Genomic DNA, 19678 nt, shown 5'->3' on the forward strand with positions numbered 1-19678 from the left:
CTGCCACTTCCAGGGAAACCACTAGCAGCTGCCAGTTTATTCTGAATAAATAAATTAATGCTACAGTTGAAAGCCTGCCTCTCATTGTCCATGCCACTGGGCCCCACGTGGAAAAAGTGGGCCCTACTAGAGTCCAAGTGCTGAGCTCTCAGCATCATGAAGAAACTAGTGCCAATGGTGGGCAAGTGGGCCAGTTTCAGATGGTTATGGTGCTGGTGCTGGGGCCTGGGGCAGCATATGAGGCCAGGGTGGGGCTTGTAGGCAGCACCTTGATGGGGAGGTCCCAGCTGAAGGTGTCTACAGGCACTTGCTCAGGACCTGTCCAAGTGGCAGGTTCAGGCTGCTCCACAGGGGGTAGGAGTACCAATCCTGGTTCTCGAGATGTTACAAATTCAAAATGGAGTCGCCACTTCAGGGACACTTGAAGAAAAAGATAAAGGTAGAGGCATTAGAAGCCAACAGGAATAAAAGCCAGTAAATGACAGGATGTGGTTTGTGAATGAGAAAAAAAAAAAAAAAACACCTGTATTCAGGAAGAGAGGGAGAAGTCACGGGCAGGGAGCAACGATCAAGGGTTTTTCTGAAGAAATCTAGTGTGTTAGCCAAAGATGTGAGTTGAGGGTAGCAGTGTCAAATACCTAATAACCCAAGACAATCAAGACTAGGTAGCTTCAAGAAAAGGGCTGGGGAATCAGAGAGCAGTGCATCACAGAGTCCCAGTAGGTAAGGGTGGGAGGGAGTTCTGCAAATCTCTTGAGTTAGGGGTCAGTGCATCTAAGAAACAGGGACAAAGGTTGAAGGTCTAAGAAAGTGTTAAGGGTCAGAGGCTGGACATAGGTATGTCCAGGAGTGTGTTAGGAATCAGGATCCGTTACATTCTATTTAAATACAGCATTTTACTGCCCTCTCCCCTGCCTCCTCCAATAATGGTCAGGGTCTCACCAATAGCTGTGCAGAAGCCTGGGGTGCAGCTGAGAGGGATGGGGAGGGAGAAGCTGGTTCTGGTTGTATGTAGGCAGGACTCCTGGTGCCGGGCGTGGGTCACATGAGACACAGAGGGGACACCTCCTGCCCCACGGCGCCGCTGGTACTCAGGCTGTACACGTTCCTCAGTCTGTAAGCTTACTGAAAACTGGGAACAAGAAGAGTTATGTACTAGCAGGCATTTAGAAGTGCTGACTGCAGTTCAAAGGGTAGCCCAACTTCAAGCTGCTTTACCAAAGGGACCCTGGGTGACCACACTATCCACTTCTACATACCACCCCTTTTTATACAGGCCTTTCTTCAACCCTAGCCTTTCAGGCCAAGCACCCCAGAAACTCTGCTCCCCTCTCACCTGCAAACAAGCTACGGTTCCTTCCCCTAAGTTTAAGGTCCCCACCACATCCTCGCCAAGTCTGTACACAGATTTGAAGATACCAAATGTTCCAACTTTCCCTCGGCCATCACTGATATTGTACAGATCTGAGGAGAATAAGACAATGTAAGCCTGGAAACTACACTGGGGAATGTCTAGGACAGGACACCAGAAGCCAAAAGGTGTGCCTTTTCTTTATAATCAGGGGTGAGATATCGGTGGATCCACAGAAGTATGTGGCAGTTAGGAGACTCCGTCTCTGAGACAGGAATACTATGAGAGGAAAGATGGAGTGGGGAAATTCTGAAAGGATTCTCACGGAGGCTGCGGCAGGATGTAGCAGCCATGAGACGCTCCCCAGCCAGCTCAGCTAGCCATGAATCCTTCTTTCCACCTTCATCCTCCTCCAAGAATGGGCTGGATGGGGCTACAGCCTCATCCTGGGGAAACCGGACATCCTGAAGGCCTAAAGAGAGAATGAGTGGAGAAGTAACGCTGGGAGAAAACAGAGATGAGAGTAAAGGTTAGGGTTTTAGACTCCAACCTGAGAAGGCTGAAAGTACGGGGAGTCACAGCTCCTACTTCCAGAACCCTCCCTCCCTCCTCCCCAACTCCCTAGAACCTTCACTAAGACCAGAAGCTTCCCTGCAGCCCATCTTACAAGCCCTCTAAGACTATTTCCGTTTTGGCAAGGCTCTTCCCCAGCCTTTCCCTCCAGGAACCCTTACTTACCTGTCAGTACAAGAACCCTTAAAGGGACCCTGAGTAAAGTGATGGGTGAGTTGACACGCTGGCAGCCAATGGTCAGTTTGTAGACGTACTTGACTGACTGACCCCGAAAGGAGGGTGGTCCCTCTATGGGCAGCACTTCACTGTAGGAGTCTGGTTGGGAAGTAGTAGTCAGAGCAGCCAGACGCAACGAGGAGTCCTCCCTCCAGGAGACACAGAAGGCAATTCAGGGATGGGGACAGTCACTCACATGATTTAGATTCTCCAGGGTCTAGCCTCAGGTCACAGAATAGAATTTTTGGTGGAGTGGAAAGAATACACTGACCCCTCTCACCTAAAAAAGTTAAGAAAGACTGCAACTTAATGATCCTGTTGTCCAATACTGGATAAGACTAGCACAGCAAGTGGCAGCAATGAAAAGCTGCCAACCCCTTTTTCTATTGTGAACAGAAACACCGCAAAGCAACAGTTACCTTCCCCCACATCCCCAATGTGACAGGGACGACAATGATGCACAAGAACAACTTAACAACTTCACCTTTGGGTGACAATGAATCCACCCTCCTCCCAAGGCAAATGCTCCATTTCTAACCTCGGTGTGGCAGAAAGACAGTCTGGCTGTCAGGCTGGACATCTGGCTGACTAGAGTCAGGGGGAGGCAAGGCTACTCGACTCTCACTGGCATGGAACTGGCAGTGGATTTGGGCACTGGCCCAAGCCAGAGCCTCACTGTGGGAAGAGGAAAAGGAGGCATCAGAGGATAGTTCCTGACCTCACAAATGCTTTTCCAAACTCTCTACCACACTGTCTGACAAGACCATCAAGGTTAGGTGGCTATCCTAGTGACCAGGAAATCCAGAACCCCAAAGAGAAACCATTAAACAAAGAGAAGTATACTGTGGGTAAAAACGAGACTGGGGGAGGGGGAGGAAAGGAGTGGAGGGCTATGTTATCCACATCGTTTGTTAACCGCCCTTTCCTACAATGAAAGCACAATGAGCAAGAAGGTGGTGGTGTAGCTACAGGACAACCTGAGCTCTGACTTAGCACCAGAGGTATCAGGCTTCCTCCCAGAAAGGGCCACCACCTTCAGTACCAGCATTCCCACCTGGATGCAGAAGTAGCCGTGGGGGGCAGGGGGTTGGTGACGGTCACCACACACTCCAGCGCCTCTCCCGCCAGAAATACGGGCCCCCGGCTCAGCTCTGCCACTACTTCAATCATGGCAGCTCCGGAGTCAGACCTGGAAGGAAAAAGGGAGGTCGGAGGTCAGCACCAGGGCAGGGAGGGGTGTCTGAGGCGAGCACTAGGGGTGAGGACTGAGATGCCAGAGGGAAGCGCCCGGACTCGGGGAACGGGCAAGCAGATGGCAGGGATGGGGGGCTGCCTAGGGGAAGGGCGTCGCTCCGGGCCCCAGCCCTCCGCCCCCCTCAGCGGCGGGTTATTCCCCCTAGCCTCAGAACTCCCAGGTTGGTCTCCACCCCCCTTCCCTCAAGGTTCCACGTCCCAGCCCAAGACCACGGCCGCCCGTCACCTCGCACGGTCGAAACTGGGGGTCTCGGCGCACGAACGCCCTCACCCGCCCGCCCCTCCGGGACCCGGCCAGATGCTCGGCGGCGTAGGCGACGCGGCAGAGGCGGGACTTCCCTTCAGTCCCCCCACTTCCCACGGAGCCCCTTCCGGCCGGAAGCGTCGGCTGGCCAGACCGGAAGGGGCTCGGGTCGTCCCGGCGCCTTGGGTCACCTTCCCACGGCTGGCATCTGGGCGTGGCCACTGCCCCCGGCCGGCGGGACCTGGCGCCCAACCCTGGGGGGGCCGGTGCCACGGCTCGGGGACGGGGCCAAGGCCGCCGCGAGCTCCCGGGCCGGTCCCGGGGGCGGTGCCTTGCGGGCTGGCCCCGCGGGCTCCTCCCCTCTCCGCGGGCCCAGTCGCCCTTTGGCCGGGCGAGCTAGTCACCGCGGCCCAATGACGACGAGGCCCGATCCTTCCCGCCCAGAACCTAGAGAGACGACTGAAGAGGGGCCCGAAGCGGCTGCATTGCTGTCGCCGCCGCCGCTGCAGCAAGAGCTCCCCGGCTTCAGAGAGATACCAGCTCACGTCAGCTTTCCCCAGTGTCCGGCCCTCCGGGACGGCACCTAACAACAACCAGCGCCCGCGTCTGGACTTGGCTAGCGAGATACTTTATATCAGAAGGCTCGGGATCTGGAGCCATGGAGGTCGTGGAGACCCAGAATCCAGGGAACACGGGAACCGGTGTCCCATCCTCGGAGCAGATAAGCTGTGCCAGAGGGAATCCACAGGTTGATTGCTCTGAAGATACTGGAGGCACTGAGGCTGTGCAGGTCACAGACAGCCAGAGCCCTGAGGACAGTCGACCCCCAAATAAGCCGGGCTACTGCAATCCGGAGGACTCTGGGCAGCTGATGGCTTCCTATGAGGGTAATGCCAGGGGCTACCAGGTCCCTCCCTTTGGCTGGCGCATCTGCCTGGCTCATGAGTTTTCAGAGAAGAGGAAACCCTTTCGGGCTAACAACATCTCCCTGAGCAACCTGATAAAGCATTTGGGCATGGGCTTGAGGTGAGTAGATGCCATTGCCAAGAATGCCTTCAGCTTCGCTTTATTCCAGCTCAAGACTTCCAGCAGGGTGGTAAAGGGTGAGAAAGCAGGTGGACTCCTTGTCCCGGTCAAGTGGCCCCTATACCCAGCATATTTTGGCTCATGGTGAGACCAGGTCGCATCTCTTTGCAACCCCCTTCCTCCCAGTATCTTGACCTTTCAGCAGGAAAGGGTAGGAATACTTGGTCCTGCAGTCCCCCTTTCCCATTTAGGTTCCTTCTCACATACTCCCCTTTTCCAAAGACTTCCCTTTGGGATTAGCTATACTTTGCAGCAAGGTAGGAAAGGATAGCCTGGCTGCTGTGATACACAATGTTGTTTAATTTGGGAGGAGGAAGTCCTCAACCACAGATTCACCTGAGCAGCTGGAGCATTCTCTGTACCTCATTTAGGCACAACATGTTACACCCAACACTCATCTGTTTCTTTCCTCAAGCTTTAGCTCCAGGGAGTAGGGGAGGGCTTGTCTGCTCTCAACTCTAAGGAAAGGGTGATAAGAGGTGCTGTTCACTCTATTCTGGGATAGACAGCTTCTGATATAAAAAGTGAATGCCTCTGACCAGAGAGGCACTGCCATATATTTCCCCAGACCTCTTGGTAATAGCCTTCCAGAGCCTGCCCTGGTTTCTCCCCGACCCCAAAGACTACAGACACCCCCAGTGTTTATCCTGGGCTGTAGAACCCCTCTAGATCCCCACTGAGTTCAAGAGCTAGTGATGAGGAACCAGACCTATTAACAGCAACAGGTGGATGTAAGAACAGAAAGCATCACCCTGAGGTCATCCTGAGTCAGTCCACACAGTAAACACTGAGCTGGGAAGGGAGGCCTAAAGGTTGGGAAACCCAGCCCTGACAGCTTCTTAAAGTAGAGGACCCTTCATTTCCCCAGTCAATGCTGTGGGGCTATGGTGGGGAGACTATTTACCGAACCCCAGCCCTGGGCAGTGGGAAGGGCCTGGTACTTCCTGGACATCTGGCTCCTTTGTTAGTGCCTGTGGGTGGCCTGTATCAGAGAAAAATCATCCCTCCAGGCTGCTTCTGAAACTGACCCAGTCCAACTTTGACCTCAGAAACCTTTGAGTCAAAATAGGTTCTAGGTTACCCAGAGAAGCACAGTGGGTTGTATGTGGTGGGGACAATAAGGTCAAGAACACACGGGCATGTTTTGGAATGAGATGAGGTCCTGCACTGAGAAAGCAGAGGTGAGACAAGTTAGAATTCTGAATGATAATTATTGAATTGGGGTTGAAATTATGGAGAACGCCAAATAGGTCAGGAATTGACAGCTGCTAAATTAAGGGAGAGAGAGCACTCCTAAGAGAGCTGACCTGGGGACACTCTGAGCAGGAGCTTCAGCAAGATAAAGTTCTCTGGGTCTCAGCTTGGCAAGAACTCAGTTTCGATTGCTCTCCCTCCAGCCAGAGTCTGTCCAGTCAATAAATATTTATTGAGTGCTAGTTCTATGCCAGATAGTCCTTTGTTCTGCCTATTGTCATATCTTGCATTTCTCTCTGGCTGCCCTAATCCCTGCTGCACTCTCTCCCTCCACCAATCTTTTCTGGCCTCTAGTTTCAAAGTCCAGTTTTAGGGCCGGCCTGTGGCTCACTCGGGAGAGTGCAGTGTTGATAACACCAAGGCCACGGGTTCGGATCCTATATAGGGATGGCCGGTTTGCTCAGCGGCTGAGCATTGTGCTGACAAAGTCCAGTTTTCTCTAAACTGGCAGAAAAGATCTTCTGCCTTCCCATCATCTCATCCTTTGTCTTCCTTCCCTCTCCCCCTACTCCCAGAATGTATTGTCCCTATTCTTTAATCTCATTTCTCCTCTTCTTTCTCCAGTCTGTCTTCCATCTCTCTTATGCCCCATTGTTTGTACATTCATTCATTTGTAAATTTAGCAAATATTTGACTGCAGACCATGTGCCCTGCCCAGTGCTTGAAGCTGAGGGTAACATTCAACTACTCTTTGTCACTGTCGCTTTCCCCAAGGAACTTAAAAATATGTTAGACTCACATGAGGAACATTGAAATAACAAGGTAGTAGGGCCGAGCCCGTGGCGCACTGGGAGAGTGCAGCGCTGGGAGCGCAGTGACGCTCCCGCCGCGGGTTTGAATCCTATATAGGAATGGCCGGTGCACTCACTGGCTGAGTGCCGGTCACGGAAAAGACAAAAAAAAAAAAAAGAACAAGGTAGTGTCTGATTAGGAATTTAGATAGTATATATACAAGTAATCATCATACTTAACACAGATAAAGTAGAAACTTTATGGCTTTCTTATCTATTATGTCATTTGATCTCTCAACCATTCTATGAGATGCCTAGGACAGGAGGTATCCCCATTTTTGCACATGAGGAAACTGAGGCTCAAGGGCTTATTTACCCAATTGCTTGGTTAGAAGTGGTATAACTGAACAATGGGTATACAATGGTTGGGTAGAGAGGAAAGTGGAAGTGGGAAAGAATTTGGCAGGGCAGGGGTTGGTTAGTGAGGACCCATCCTGAATGAGAGTTTGTAGAAAATAAGATTAAAAGGTAGGTTGAGGAAGACGTCAGAGCCTTGAAAACAGAATCATTTGTCTACTGGATATAGCCCCAATCATTTGCCTATTGGATACAGGGCTGTGGCAAAATCAGGAAAATGTTGGAATTTTTAGAAGGCTTTACCGGGATATTATGAAAGAGCAAGATCAGAAAGCTTTAAATGCTGAACCTAAAAAAAAAAAAGACTTAAGAGAAAATGCCCTGAAATGTAAACATTGGTTGTCTATGGGTGGGATGATTTTTTCCCCCTTCTACCTGGTGTATTCTCCAAATTTTCACCTTTCATAATCAGGAAGGAAAATAATAATTTTAAAGAGAAGAAAGTTATCCCTAGCAGCCTATGCCTGTTTGGGGCATAGGGAAGTGAGATGGAGAATGTGGGCCAGAAAACCGTAACGGCCCTTTCAACAACTCAGATAAAAGCTCCTGAAGTTTAAACTAAAGCAATGGTAGTAGAGTTACAGATGTAAGGAAAGTTCAGAAAGCCCCTTCTGAGAAGAACAAAGAAGAGAAACAAAGGCAGTCCTACACTTGAGCTGGGGTAGCTGGAAAGATGAAGGGACTCTGAACTGTAGAGAAATCAACAGGAGAAGAGGTTTGGAAGCAAAGATGATGGGTCCTTGGGACATTAATGGGAGGTCATAGCTGGGTGTCCAGAGACAGGTAGGTGACTACAGCTTATGAGGAACTGCCAACTGCCCCCTTCCACTAACACTGCTGCTTGCTCCTCAGGTACTTACAGTGGTGGTACCAGAAGACCCAGGTGGAAAAGAAGACACCTTTCATTGACATGATCAATTCTGTACCCTTGAGACAGATCTACGGTGAGCCTTACCCCAGCTCTGCCCTGCTCACAGAGGGCCCAGCCTCTTGGTCTATCCCAGAATTAGGCAAAGAGGCTTCTAGCTTATGCAAATAGCACTGCTCCATCCCGTAGGTTTTAGAAGAACTAATATTTACAGTCTACAAAGTGAAAAATGGACTTGTTTTCATCTCCCTATACACCACTAACCATCATGATTCTCTCTCTAGGTTGTCCCTTGGGTGGCATTGGGGGAGGCACTATCACCCGTGGCTGGAGAGGCCAATTCTGTCGTTGGCAGCTTAACCCTGGAATGTATCAGCACCGGATAGTCATCGCTGACCAAGTAAGAGCCAGGAGGTAGATGAGAGGCCCAGGACAGTATCTCTCCAGACCAAGAAGGGCCTCTTGGCTAGTACCAGATGTGGCAGTTAGAGGTATACAGTCATCCCTCAGAATCCCGTGGGGGGATTGGTTCCAGGTCCTCCGATGGATACCAATATCCATGGATACTCAAGTCCGTGATATAAAATGGCATAGTATTTGCATATAACCTACATACATCCTCCCATATACTTTAAATCATCTCTAGATTATTTATAATACCTAATACAATGTAAATGCTACATAAATAGTTGTATTGGTTTTTTTATTTGTATTTTTTTATTGTTGTAGTGTTAGTTTTTATGTTTTTTTATTTTTATTTTTTCCCAAATATTTGGGATCCGTGGTTGGTTGAATCCACAGATGCAGAACCCATGGATACGGAGGGCCAACTGTATACAATTTAATCCAGTGTCCTTTCAGGATGTTTTCTGGGTGCCCAGCCCTGTGCTAGGATGTACTATAGGAATAAGACACACACAGAACACACGTTCCTTGAAAGAGTAAACAGGCCTGGCATTTCTCTAGTAAATGCCTCCTGCCTACCTCACTGCCCCAACTCTATTAGTTGAGCGAGTACCCAGCCACAGAACACAGAACATGCAGAGAATTCCCAGATCACTTAAAGGTCTACAAATTCATAGGGGAAAAAATGCATTTTGCAATCGCTCCTCACCCTGATTTACAAACCTTTAGCCAAAGCTCAACTCCTCTACTACTGGAGGTCTCTCTGACTTAGGGCTTAAAAAGCCCTCCTCGCCCAGGCTTAGATCTCTAGCTTTCTTCCCTTCTCTGAAGCTTCCCTTTTTTCCCTTCTGCTCTTATATCACATCTGGGCCTTAAATTGCCAGAGGATGTGGCCTGCCTTTCATCTTATCTCTTTAAGTGATCTCCCTTTGAGTTGTCCACCAAGTTCCTCTTTACTGCCAGGGGGATGCCTCCAGCTTTCAGCTCATCTTCAAAAGAGAAATGACTAGCACATCTTAAGTCCAATGAAAATGTCCTTCCCAGATAGGTGTATCAGCCCTGCCCAGTGCCCCAAGATCCCTCTCTTCCTCATCCCTTAGGTATCCTGAGGGTAATAGCTTCCAGAACCATGACTCTACAGTTAAAATAATGGTCACTTGTTTACCATGTGCTGGGCACTGTGCTAGGTCTTTTGTCTAATATTTAATATTAAAAACAGTCCTACAGAGTAAGTACCATTTTTATGCTCATTTTACAGATGAGGAAACTAAGGTCCAGAAAGGGTTAGTAACGTGACCAAGGTCACATGGTTGGTAAATTAAAGGCTGGGATTCAAAACCAGTTCTCTATAGTGAAGAGCCTACCGTCTTAACCATTATGTACTATTCTAACAACATGAAAAATTATTTTATATACAGTAAAAATACAGGCATAATTTGAATTAAGGTTAGAGCTAATAATCCCTCACAGCTCCTACCTAAGCTTTAGGAGCTTAGATTTTTATGGGGGAAATAGGACTTAGAGAAAATGCAGGTTGGGAGGGAGGGGGGAGAGGGAGGAGGGAGGGAGGTTTCGGTAACGGGCCACAATAATCAACCACATTGTATATCGACAAAATAAAATATTTTTTAAAAAAAAGAAAATGCAGACTGTGAGACCCCCCTCAGTGCCAAAATGAGAGGGGCAGTTAGTATACTGAGAAAAAAGGGACAGTGCTGCAGTCATTGCTTATTCTCTCCACACACATGCCAACTCTGGAGAGTATGTCAATGAACTAGAAAGGGTCACTACCTCAAAAGAACACATAGGGCAATCAGGGAAACAGAATGGTAAATAAGTACATTATAACTTGATACACCAAATGCTAGAATAGAAGGACAGGGGGACACATAGAATGACTCACTGCTGGAGGAAGAAGAGGAGGAGGAGTTGGCATTTGACCTAGGCCTTGAAGAATGAGGGGTTTCACCAGATGGAGAATGAGCAGAAGCAAAGGCATGGAGGAGGAAATGTAATGTGCTCAAGGAACAGTGAGTGTTTTATATGACCAGAACAGGTAATAAGTCTGATAGGCAGGGAGAGGCCAGATCAAGAAAGGCCTTGAAAGCCAGGTAAAAGAGACTTTAGCCTGAGAACTATGGGGAGTCACCACAACATTATAAGCAGGGACTAACATTTCTTGATTTGCTTGTAAGAAAGGTCACTCTGCTACCCAGATAAGAGCAGAGAGAAGCAGAGAGGGTATGGGCCTAGATTAGGGTGCTAAGGCCACAGCAGTGAAGAAGGGAGAGGAAGTCTGGGAAGTCTGGGAACATGGAGGGGGAGGCAGCAGGACTTGGTTGTGACTGGGTTGGGGGGATGACTTGAGGCTTGTAGTGCAGTTATAACAACTGCAGGCTCTGGAAGGGAAGGAGTTTCTTTGAGGGGATGGAGACTAGTTTGTGATGCCTGTGGGTTACCTCATTCCAGACTATCTGCCCTCTTGATTAAGTTCACAGTATGCTTGCGTCGGGAAGGGCAAACTGTGTACCAGCAAGTCCTGTCCCTGGAGCGGCCAAGTGCCCTGCGCAGCTGGAACTGGGGCCTCTGTGGGTACTTTGCTTTCTACCATGCTCTCTATCCCCGAGCCTGGACTGTCTATCAGCTTCCTGGCCAGAATGTCACCCTCACCTGCCGCCAGATCACACCCATCTTGCCCCATGACTACCAGGTGAGGCTCCCCTTCTATGTCTCCTCCATTGCCCTCCCTTTCCTGGGATCTGTCTCTGCTGGAAATTCCATAAGCTGTGAAAGTGGGGAGTGGGGGGTGGAGCCATGAACATCACACTGGCTTCCCAGGACCACCACCAAATTGGTCCCTATCTTCTGTGTCCCCTGGTAGGCAGCTTGCCTGGGAATATGGAAATATGTAAGTGGAAGACAGAAGAAAGTATATTGTGGAGTATTTGAGTCAGGTCCTCTGAGCCCAGGACTGATCCTGGGGGGTAGAGCCGGGAGGGGCTACACTGAGACCATCTGAGTCCAATCTTTTGCCCCCAGGACAGCAGCCTGCCTGTAGGAGTCTTTGTGTGGGATGTGGAAAATGAAGGGGACGAAGCTCTGGATGTGTCCATCATGTTCTCCATGCGGAATGGACTGGGGGGTAGAGACGATTCCCTAGGGGGTTTGTGGAATGAGCCCTTCTGTCTGGAACGTGATGGGGAGACTGTACAGGGGCTGTTGCTGCATCATCCAACCCTTCTGAATCCCTACACAATGGCTATGGCTGCACGACTCACGGTAATGGAAGAGCCTGCCCTATACCTTAGGCCCTGAATCCCTATCCTCAGCTCGGCCCCTGAACCCACCTGCACCCCAACATGGTCCCTTCATTTCTTCAGTCCTAAGCCCCACCTTCATCACAGTCCTTAAGTCTCTGGAACTTGGAGATGAGAGTACATAAGAGGAGCTGGAGAGGTATCAGAATCCAGTGTACTTATGGAGCTTGCCCTCACAGAGTCTTTGGCCCCTTAACAGGCAGATACCAGGGTAACCCACATCACAGCTTTTGACCCTGACAGCACTGGGCAGCAGGTGTGGCAGGACCTACTTCAGGATGGACAGCTGGACTCCCCTGCTGGTAATGGGGGGACCTGACAGGGAGGTGATGGGAAGAGGTTGTCCATGTCTTGGGACCCGGGGTGGGAAGCCTGGTAATGAATAAGCCTTGTTTCCATGTTAGGAATCCCTATCCCTGGGGCTGAAGGGGTTATCTGTGCTGATTCCTCTTGTGCTTCTCTCAGGCCGAAGCACCCCCTCACAGAAAGGAGTAGGCATCGCTGGAGCCGTATGTGTTTCCAGCAAGCTGCCTCCTCGAGGCCAGTGCCGCCTTGAGTTTTCACTGGCTTGGGACATGCCCAGAGTCATGTTTGGAGCTAAGGGCCAAGTCTACTACAGGTGAGGGGACCAGGAAAGTACAGGGATCCAAGGCACTGGGGCTCTGACCTGGAGCTTGTGTTCTGATCCCTCTCCTTTCTTTCTACCCCAGGCGGTACACAAGGTTCTTTGGCCGAGAAGGTGATGCAGCACCTGCCCTTAGCCACTATGCACTGTGCCGATACACCAACTGGGAAGAGAGGATCTCAGCTTGGCAGAGCCCAGTTTTGGACGACAGGTGCCAGTGGGGGCCATCTCTTGCCTTTCTCACAGGGACTCACTCCAAATGGGATTCCTTGATTTCACTCTCTACCCACCAAAGTCAGTAAAGTTGTGCTGAGATTCACTCGGGTACTCCCACTCTGCTAAACTTCAGAATCCTTTCTACCCTAGGAGGTCCACACACATTAAATCATTCCCTCCTCCTGACTTCCCAGATCCTTGCCTGCCTGGTATAAATCTGCGCTGTTCAATGAACTGTACTTCCTGGCCGATGGAGGCACAGTATGGCTGGAAGTTCCCGAGGACTCCCTACCTGAAGAGCTGGGAGGAAGCATGTGTCAGCTCCGCCCCATCCTACGGGATTACGGCCGATTTGGCTACCTTGAGGGTGTGTGCTCTTGGTGGACTGGGGTATGGCAGGCCATAACCCTGAGATCAGTTAGTGTCCTACCACAAAGCATGATGATGGGTTTTGCCTATCCTGGTGTATTGGTTGGGATGAGGGAGTGGCAGATGTGGACTGTTGACAGTGCCCACTTCCAACTCTAGAGGACAAGCAAGGGAGGGGGCTATGAAGGGAAAGCAGGAATTCTGGCAACAGTGTGTCTCTTTCATTCCTCCAGGCCAGGAGTATCGCATGTACAACACATATGATGTCCACTTTTATGCTTCCTTTGCCCTCATCATGCTCTGGCCCAAACTTGAGCTCAGCCTACAATATGACATGGGTGAGGGTCCCTTTTGTGCTGTTTCCGCCCTCTTAGCTTCCCGTCCCTTGAACCTGTGTGGTCCTTCGGACTATCTCTTCCTGCCCTTTTCCTCAAACATATCTGCATCCTGCTTACTGGTTCACCTCTGTGTCCCACTCCAAGCCTGCCCGTTCCCTGCCTCATCCCACCCACTTGTGTGTCTGCTCCCCCAGCTCTGGCCACTCTCAGCGAGGACCTGACATGGCGACGGTACCTGATGAGTGGGGTAATGGCACCTGTGAAAAGGAGGAATGTTATCCCCCATGATATTGGGGACCCAGGTAAATGTCCCTCCACCCCAGGTCAGCTTTCCTCCCCCAACTTTTGTACCTTCCATCCTATGCACCAATGCACGTAAATCACGTGCCCTCCCCTTCTGCAGATGATGAGCCGTGGCTCCGGGTCAATGCATATTTGATCCATGATACTGCTGAATGGAAGGACCTGAACCTGAAGTTTGTGCTGCAGGTTTATCGAGACTATTACCTGACGGGTGACCAAGGTTTCCTGAAGGACATGTGGCATGTCTGTCTAGTAAGGGATGCATGTGCAGTGGCCAGTGTGCCAGGGGCATGACGGGTGTTTGGGGAGAGCCCAGCTGGCTACTCTCTTTCCTTAGTACCTAGGTTTTCAGTATTTGGTTCCTCTTTAGGCTGTGATGGAGTCTGAAATGAAGTTTGACAAGGACCATGATGGACTCATTGAGAATGGAGGCTATGCAGACCACACCTATGACGCATGGGTCACCACAGGCCCCAGGTTGGGGGGTCGGGGTTTCCAGGAGGCCTGAGGTGGGGAACTGAGCACCAAGGGATTGTAGGACTCAAGAATGACTCATTGTCTGTTATATTGCATGGGAGTGGCTGGAGCTACCAGTCTGACTTTCAAACCCATGTCCCTGATCAGTGCTTACTGTGGAGGGCTGTGGCTGGCAGCTGTGGCTGTGATGGTCCAGATGGCTGCTCTGTGCGGGGCACAGGACATCCAGGATAAGTTTTCTTCCATCCTCAGCCGGGGCCAAGAAGCCTACGAAAGACTGTTGTGGAACGGTGAGGTGGGGGTACCTAAGGAGACTTAAGGCAGCAGTGGGGACACCATAAGCCTTACTTTGCCCTTCCTCTACTCCAGGCCGCTATTACAACTATGATAGCAGCTCTCAGCCTCAGTCTCGTAGTGTCATGTCTGACCAGTGTGCTGGACAGTGGTTCCTGAAGGCCTGTGGCCTAGGAGAAGGAAACACTGAGGTGAGAGACTAGACAGAGGAGCCAGATAGAAAGGTAGGTTTTCCCTGGAGGTAGGAAGCAAGTATAATAGACCTTGTTTTCACCCTTGCCTCTCCAGGTATTTCCTACCCGACATGTGGTCCGTGCGCTCCAAACAATCTTTGAGCTCAACGTTCAGGCCTTTGCAGGAGGTGCCATGGGGGCTGTGAACGGGATGCAGCCCCATGGTGTCCCTGACAGATCCAGTGTGCAGTCTGATGAAGTCTGGGTGGGTGTGGTCTACGGGCTGGCAGCCACTATGATCCAAGAGGTAATGCATTCCCTTTCCCATCTCTCTCCACCGTCTGTCCTTTGGCCCAGAAAACTGCAGACACTAAACTTCTTCAGGGCATAACCCAATGCCATCTTATCCATCCATAAAGCCTCCCCCTTTTCTCTGGTATGCATTCTAGCTCCTGCCTTCAGGCTTCTGCCTGTGGGTCAAGTTTATCTCCCCCACTAGCTAGGAGCTCCCTCAGGGCAGACAACCTACTGTCTCCATCTGTCCATCTGAAGTGGAAATTTAGGGGGTGTCAAGTTTTATGTATGACAGTCATCTCTCCCCACAGGGCCTGACTTGGGAGGGCTTCCGGACAGCTGAAGGCTGCTACCGTACAGTGTGGGAGCGCCTGGGCCTGGCCTTCCAGACTCCGGAGGCATATTGTCAGCAGCAAGTGTTCCGTTCGCTGGCCTACATGCGGCCACTGAGCATCTGGGCCATGCAGCTGGCCCTTCAACAGCAGCAGCATAAAAAGGCCTCCAGGCCAATAGTCAAACAGGGCACAGGGCCTGAATCTGGACCAAAAGAAGCCATGGCAAACCTGAGCCCAGACTGAGCTCTCTGAACTGTGGGAGGGAGGCCCTAACAGCCCAGCCTCCAGCCTGGCCTTTCCTCCCTTCCCCCAAACCTCCTGCAGCCCTGAGCCACCAGGACAATCATGCCCTTTCCCTTCTCCCCACCCAATTGTGCCAGTAAAGAGGGGTTGAGGGTGACCTAGGTGTTAGAATCATTTATTTATTTCTTTCCTCATCCCGTCCCTCAACGCATGAAATTCGAGGAGGTCAGTTGATTTTCCCAGGTCCCTTCATAGGGTGATAGACACACATGGGTACAAATAAAAGACCCAGAAAGCCAGTAAGTGTGGTGTGTTTGAACCCTCTGGCTTCCTAACAGGGCATAGGAGCTGAAGCCAGCCCTCTCCCCCTCCTTTTTATCTGGACACAGATTGGTGGGCCCCCCCCCAGGCTATTGCTAAGACACCCTGCCCCTTATCCTTACATCTATCCTGAGTATCTGCCCTGCAAGATGACAGATGAGGCACTGTGGGCAGGGAACCATCTCCCCTTTCTTGTGAGATTTGCCTGCAGGAAAAGGATGGGACCTGGGCAGGGAGGCTGTGAGAAGAAGTCCAGGAGTGGCCATTTCAGGGGAGGTCCTGTACCAGAAACTTGAGGCATATAGTAGGGCAGGCAGGAATTACCAGGGGCCTGGAGCACATGGTCTGAGCTGTTCAGCAACTGGTTTACGCTGACCCTTGGTACCTCTGACTTCAGGGCAGACAGCTCCAGCTGGTGGGAGTCCTCACTGGGGAGGGCACGAAGCTGGCGGGACAACACTGAGGAGACAAAGAATCTTCAGAGGCCAGCCCAGGCTTCTCCCCTTAAAGATGTGCTTCCTTAAGCTTCTTACCTCTGTGCTCAGCTGGCAGGCTCCCCCTTGTGTCAGAGGAGTACATAGCAGGTATGAGAAGGAGGCAGAAGGAGAATAGTAGGACCTAGAACACAGGAAAAGGAGATGAAGAAAGGCTCTGGATTGCATCCCCATCCCCACTGCCTGAGAACAGGATCTTTCCTCCCATCACCATCCTCACCAGGACACAGGTGCTGCTGCTGCTGGTTTTGTTTGATATCTCAATCACCATGGCCTGGAGTTTCCGCAACTGATCTAGAAGGGACCTAGACAAAGAGAGGGGACAGTGGTGAGCACCCCTTGGTCTGGCACCCTGAGACACAGTGAAACCCTCCTGTTAAGGCCACTTTCTCCGTCTAAGAACTGGATCCTCTCTTGCTTTTCATCCTATTCTTGCAAAAGATTTCTTCCTCTTTGTAAACAAAATGCATGAAGTTCCTCAAAACCAACCAACCAACCAAAAACAACTTCTCTGCCCTGACTTAAACTCCTTTGTAAATACCTTCAATAGTTCTCTATTGCTTGATCAGCTATACACATAATACTCACCCAGGCATTCTCTATGTTCTCTACCTTCTGGCCCAACTTACTTGTATTAAGATACTAGCCAAACCAGACTATGTTGTGTTGTCTCTGCCTAGAATGTTTTCCCCGCCCAACCCCATCTCCCAGAATACTAACCACTGTCGAATATTACCTGCTCCATGAGGTCTTTCTTATTCCCCCTTTCTCTTTCTTGGTACTTAACTTATCCTTAGTTACTTGTAAATTTATTCCCCATTACTGTGAGCTTGGAATTAGAGATCCAGTAAAAGCTAAGCATCAGACCTTGCATTTGGAAGCTGCCCAGTTAGAATTCAAGCACAGGGCAGGGGAAAGAGTGAGAAAGCATTAAATGGGAGGGATAGGAAGGGAATAATTTGGAGGGTTGCTTACAGATTCTGTTCCTCCAGGAACTGTATTTTGTTCTGTAGCTCCAGATTCTGGGTTGTGTATTTCAAGACCCTGAGGGGAATAACAGGGATATGGGGATATAGCCTATATCCTCCCTTCAAGAATCTAACACTTCCAACTATTTCTGTTCCCCCCACTCCTGAGTCCCTCTCCCTTTCATACCTGCTCTCTAAACCCCCCACATACACCTTCTTCTTCCTGCGGCTCTCTTGAGCAGATTTTTTGTTTCGAATCTTCCTCCGCACTCTCTTCAGAACTTTTTCCTCCATCTGAGAGAAGACCAGCAAAGGAGTATCAGGAGATAACCAAGAGGATATCCACCAAGGAGTTGGAAGGCAACTGATTTCACTCTTCTTCCCAATGTAGGAATCCTTTCTACAGCATTCCGTGGCTGTCTGAATGCCTCCAAGAACCAGGTGTTAACACCCTTACAAGCCAAACAATTTTATTTTTAAAAAATTTTTTAAAAAAAACAAAAAAAAAAACAAAAAAAAACTTCCATCCTGAACTAACATCTGCCTCCTTATAATTTCTATCCACTGGACTTACCTAGTATCTCTGTAGCCATACAGAACAAACACTGTTTGGCTGTTTTAAGGCACTTGACACTTCCTCAGAGTTTAAAAAAGAAAAAATCTGGGACTGGCTGGTCAGCTCAGTTAGACCACTACCTTGTAACACCAAGGTCAAGTGTATATTCATATCCCTGTACCAGCCAGCCGCTAAAAAAAAAACCCTGGACAAAATTTTTACCTCATCATTTTCTCTGCTCAGGATGGACTGCATCCTCTTAATATCTGTCGAAAATATGGGCTCAAAACAGGACACTAAGATGTGCTCTGGCCAGTACAAAAGAGAGCAAGACAGTCACTGACCTTCTAGAGGCAACACCTCTATAGATACATCTTCCAAATTCTATTTACTTTGCTAATAATTACATCACACTGCTGACTCATCTTGTACTTTTAAGAAATTAAAATTCCCTTAAACTTTCTGTCAATGAACATTGATTTCATCATAGTATCACAATACTGTGCTTGTGAAGTTGCCACTCACTGCTTGAAACTTAAAACTCTGGATTTTTACACTTATTCTTGTTATACTGCTTGGTCCAACCATGTTGAACTCAATTCCACCATTCAGTAAGAGGTGAGTTACCATGAAGCCAAAGAAATCTAAGTTTCAGGGCCTTCTACTTGCACAGTTCTTTCCAAGGCCCTATACTAATGTTACACTGATAATTTTGAATTCCTTAAAGAGAACACCAAAATTTGTATAAGCTCCACAAAATCAAGATCAGCCCTTACAACTAGCATATTAACTACCAGCCTTAGCTTACTATTAGCAACAAACTTGCTAAACTTCTCACCTCAATACTTTTTTAAGTTATTGATATAAAATCAATGTAATTGGCCTACTTGGGACTCACAATCCCCCTCCAGCCTTTGCTCCACCAATGGTAGTCTTACCTTAGTGAGAGGAAGTGTCCCAGGCAGAGTAAGCCCTTCCTTCTCCAACAGCCTCTTCTCCTCATCTGTCAGTATCAGCCTAGCCGTCTCCTAGGGTCATGGGGAAGTGGGCAGCAGAGTTGCACCGGGATATCAGAGAGGAATGGGGAAGCCTGCCCCACCCGTGCAATGTGGGAACAATCTTCCCGAAAATCAACTCAAGTACCTGCTCTGCCGACTCCTCCACGTGCAATGGACTCATCTGGGCACCCTCCTTCCCATAGCTCCCACTATCTGCAAAAGGGAAAGTATGAATAATCATGCCCATGAACCCTCTCCTCCCCCCAAACTTTACTTATTTCAGACTCACCCAGATCCACGGAGACATGTTCCTGTGGAAGGGAGTAGGTGTGATCATGGTGGACAGTACAGGGGTTGGGGGAGCTGAGAACGTTCAACGATGGTGGGGGACTCAGCAGGGAACTCAGCAAATCCTCTACCTCCCAGTTGCTCGGTACCTGGACAGGGTTCCAATTAACAGGCTTTAACCTACCACCACCCCCTGGCCTCTTGGACGTCCGGCGCCCCCCTCTACTCAGAACCTCCCTCCCACCTCAGAAAGCGGCAGGTCCCAGTCAAGTAGGGCCTCCACGGCCTCATCGGGCGACGCCCCCAAATCTCCGCTTTCCTCTAGCAGGAAACCCAGGTCTTGGTCACCGCGGTCCAACGCCAGCTCCATGTGGGACATCAACGGAAAGGATGGGCAGGCATAAGGGGTTCACCCCTCCACCCGGCTCCAACCCCCGAGTGCCAGGCACGACCCGCAGTCCAATAGTCGGTCTCCCCCACGTATCCGCTGTGCCCCTTCCGCCGGACTTCCCTAGTCGTCCCTCCCAAGCCGGAGCCGCCTCCCAGACTCAATTCTCCTCAGCCTCCAACACAACCGAAGTGACGCATCTAGCCCCATGGCATTTTGGCACTTGTAGTTCCCTCCAACTCGGAAGTGGCCTCGGTGCCGCGCCACGTCCTGGGGAGTATG

The 19678-nt window shown here is 50.0% G+C and overlaps 3 protein-coding genes across 4 annotated transcripts; 1 reads left to right on the forward strand and 2 right to left on the reverse strand.

Annotated features, from left to right (window-relative positions):
• Positions 1 to 7: 7 nt before the first annotated feature.
• Positions 8 to 3930, reverse strand: RGP1 (RGP1 homolog, RAB6A GEF complex partner 1). 2 transcript variants are annotated; one of them, XM_063081506.1, is made up of 9 exons: positions 3830 to 3930; positions 3195 to 3329; positions 2679 to 2815; positions 2337 to 2420; positions 2090 to 2239; positions 1677 to 1823; positions 1337 to 1464; positions 943 to 1132; positions 8 to 420 (listed from the first exon to the last, which is right to left on the reverse strand). In XM_063081506.1, the coding sequence occupies exons 1-9, from the start codon at positions 3844 to 3846 to the stop codon at positions 197 to 199; spliced, it is 1212 nt and encodes a 403-aa protein (XP_062937576.1). In that variant the 5' UTR covers positions 3847 to 3930; the 3' UTR covers positions 8 to 196. The 2 variants fall into 2 exon arrangements, with proteins under 2 accessions (XP_062937576.1, XP_062937577.1); XM_063081507.1 differs by lacking the exon at positions 3830 to 3930 and adding an exon at positions 3621 to 3754.
• Positions 3809 to 16111, forward strand: GBA2 (glucosylceramidase beta 2). The gene is made up of 17 exons (XM_063081505.1): positions 3809 to 4664; positions 7979 to 8070; positions 8279 to 8394; positions 10891 to 11109; positions 11439 to 11678; positions 11916 to 12018; positions 12182 to 12335; positions 12427 to 12552; positions 12752 to 12924; positions 13160 to 13264; positions 13459 to 13566; positions 13668 to 13819; positions 13938 to 14044; positions 14192 to 14334; positions 14414 to 14529; positions 14627 to 14818; positions 15117 to 16111. The coding sequence occupies exons 1-17, from the start codon at positions 4297 to 4299 to the stop codon at positions 15381 to 15383; spliced, it is 2781 nt and encodes a 926-aa protein (XP_062937575.1). The 5' UTR covers positions 3809 to 4296; the 3' UTR covers positions 15384 to 16111.
• On the reverse strand, positions 15543 to 19611 carry CREB3 (cAMP responsive element binding protein 3). Its single transcript, XM_063081508.1, has 9 exons — positions 19253 to 19611; positions 19010 to 19157; positions 18866 to 18933; positions 18661 to 18750; positions 17354 to 17460; positions 17174 to 17242; positions 16419 to 16503; positions 16238 to 16322; positions 15543 to 16163 (listed from the first exon to the last, which is right to left on the reverse strand). The coding sequence occupies exons 1-9, from the start codon at positions 19385 to 19387 to the stop codon at positions 15829 to 15831; spliced, it is 1122 nt and encodes a 373-aa protein (XP_062937578.1). The 5' UTR covers positions 19388 to 19611; the 3' UTR covers positions 15543 to 15828.
• Between the last annotated feature and the right edge of the window lie 67 nt (positions 19612 to 19678).

Source organism: Cynocephalus volans, chromosome 17 (assembly GCF_027409185.1).
Source record: "Cynocephalus volans isolate mCynVol1 chromosome 17, mCynVol1.pri, whole genome shotgun sequence".
NCBI classification, from domain to species: domain Eukaryota; kingdom Metazoa; phylum Chordata; class Mammalia; order Dermoptera; family Cynocephalidae; genus Cynocephalus; species Cynocephalus volans.

Coding starts and splice junctions, on each gene's coding strand:
- RGP1 (XM_063081506.1), bottom strand. Junction 2,816..3,194: donor ACGGCTACTTCTGCATCCAG/GTGGGAATGCTG, acceptor CTCTTCCCACAG/TGAGGCTCTGGCTTGGGCCA. Junction 2,421..2,678: donor TGTCTTTCTGCCACACCGAG/GTTAGAAATGGA, acceptor TAACTTTTTTAG/GTGAGAGGGGTCAGTGTATT.
- GBA2 (XM_063081505.1), top strand. CDS start 4,297: ATGGAGGTCGTGGAGACCCAGAATCCAGGGAACACGGGAACCGGTGTC. Junction 12,925..13,159: donor CCGATTTGGCTACCTTGAGG/GTGTGTGCTCTT, acceptor TCATTCCTCCAG/GCCAGGAGTATCGCATGTAC. Junction 14,819..15,116: donor CAGCCACTATGATCCAAGAG/GTAATGCATTCC, acceptor CTCTCCCCACAG/GGCCTGACTTGGGAGGGCTT.
- CREB3 (XM_063081508.1), bottom strand. CDS start 19,387: ATGTCCCACATGGAGCTGGCGTTGGACCGCGGTGACCAAGACCTGGGT. Junction 17,461..18,660: donor GGACACTTCCTCTCACTAAG/GTAAGACTACCA, acceptor GTCTTCTCTCAG/ATGGAGGAAAAAGTTCTGAA. Junction 16,164..16,237: donor CCTGCCAGCTGAGCACAGAG/GTAAGAAGCTTA, acceptor TTGTCTCCTCAG/TGTTGTCCCGCCAGCTTCGT.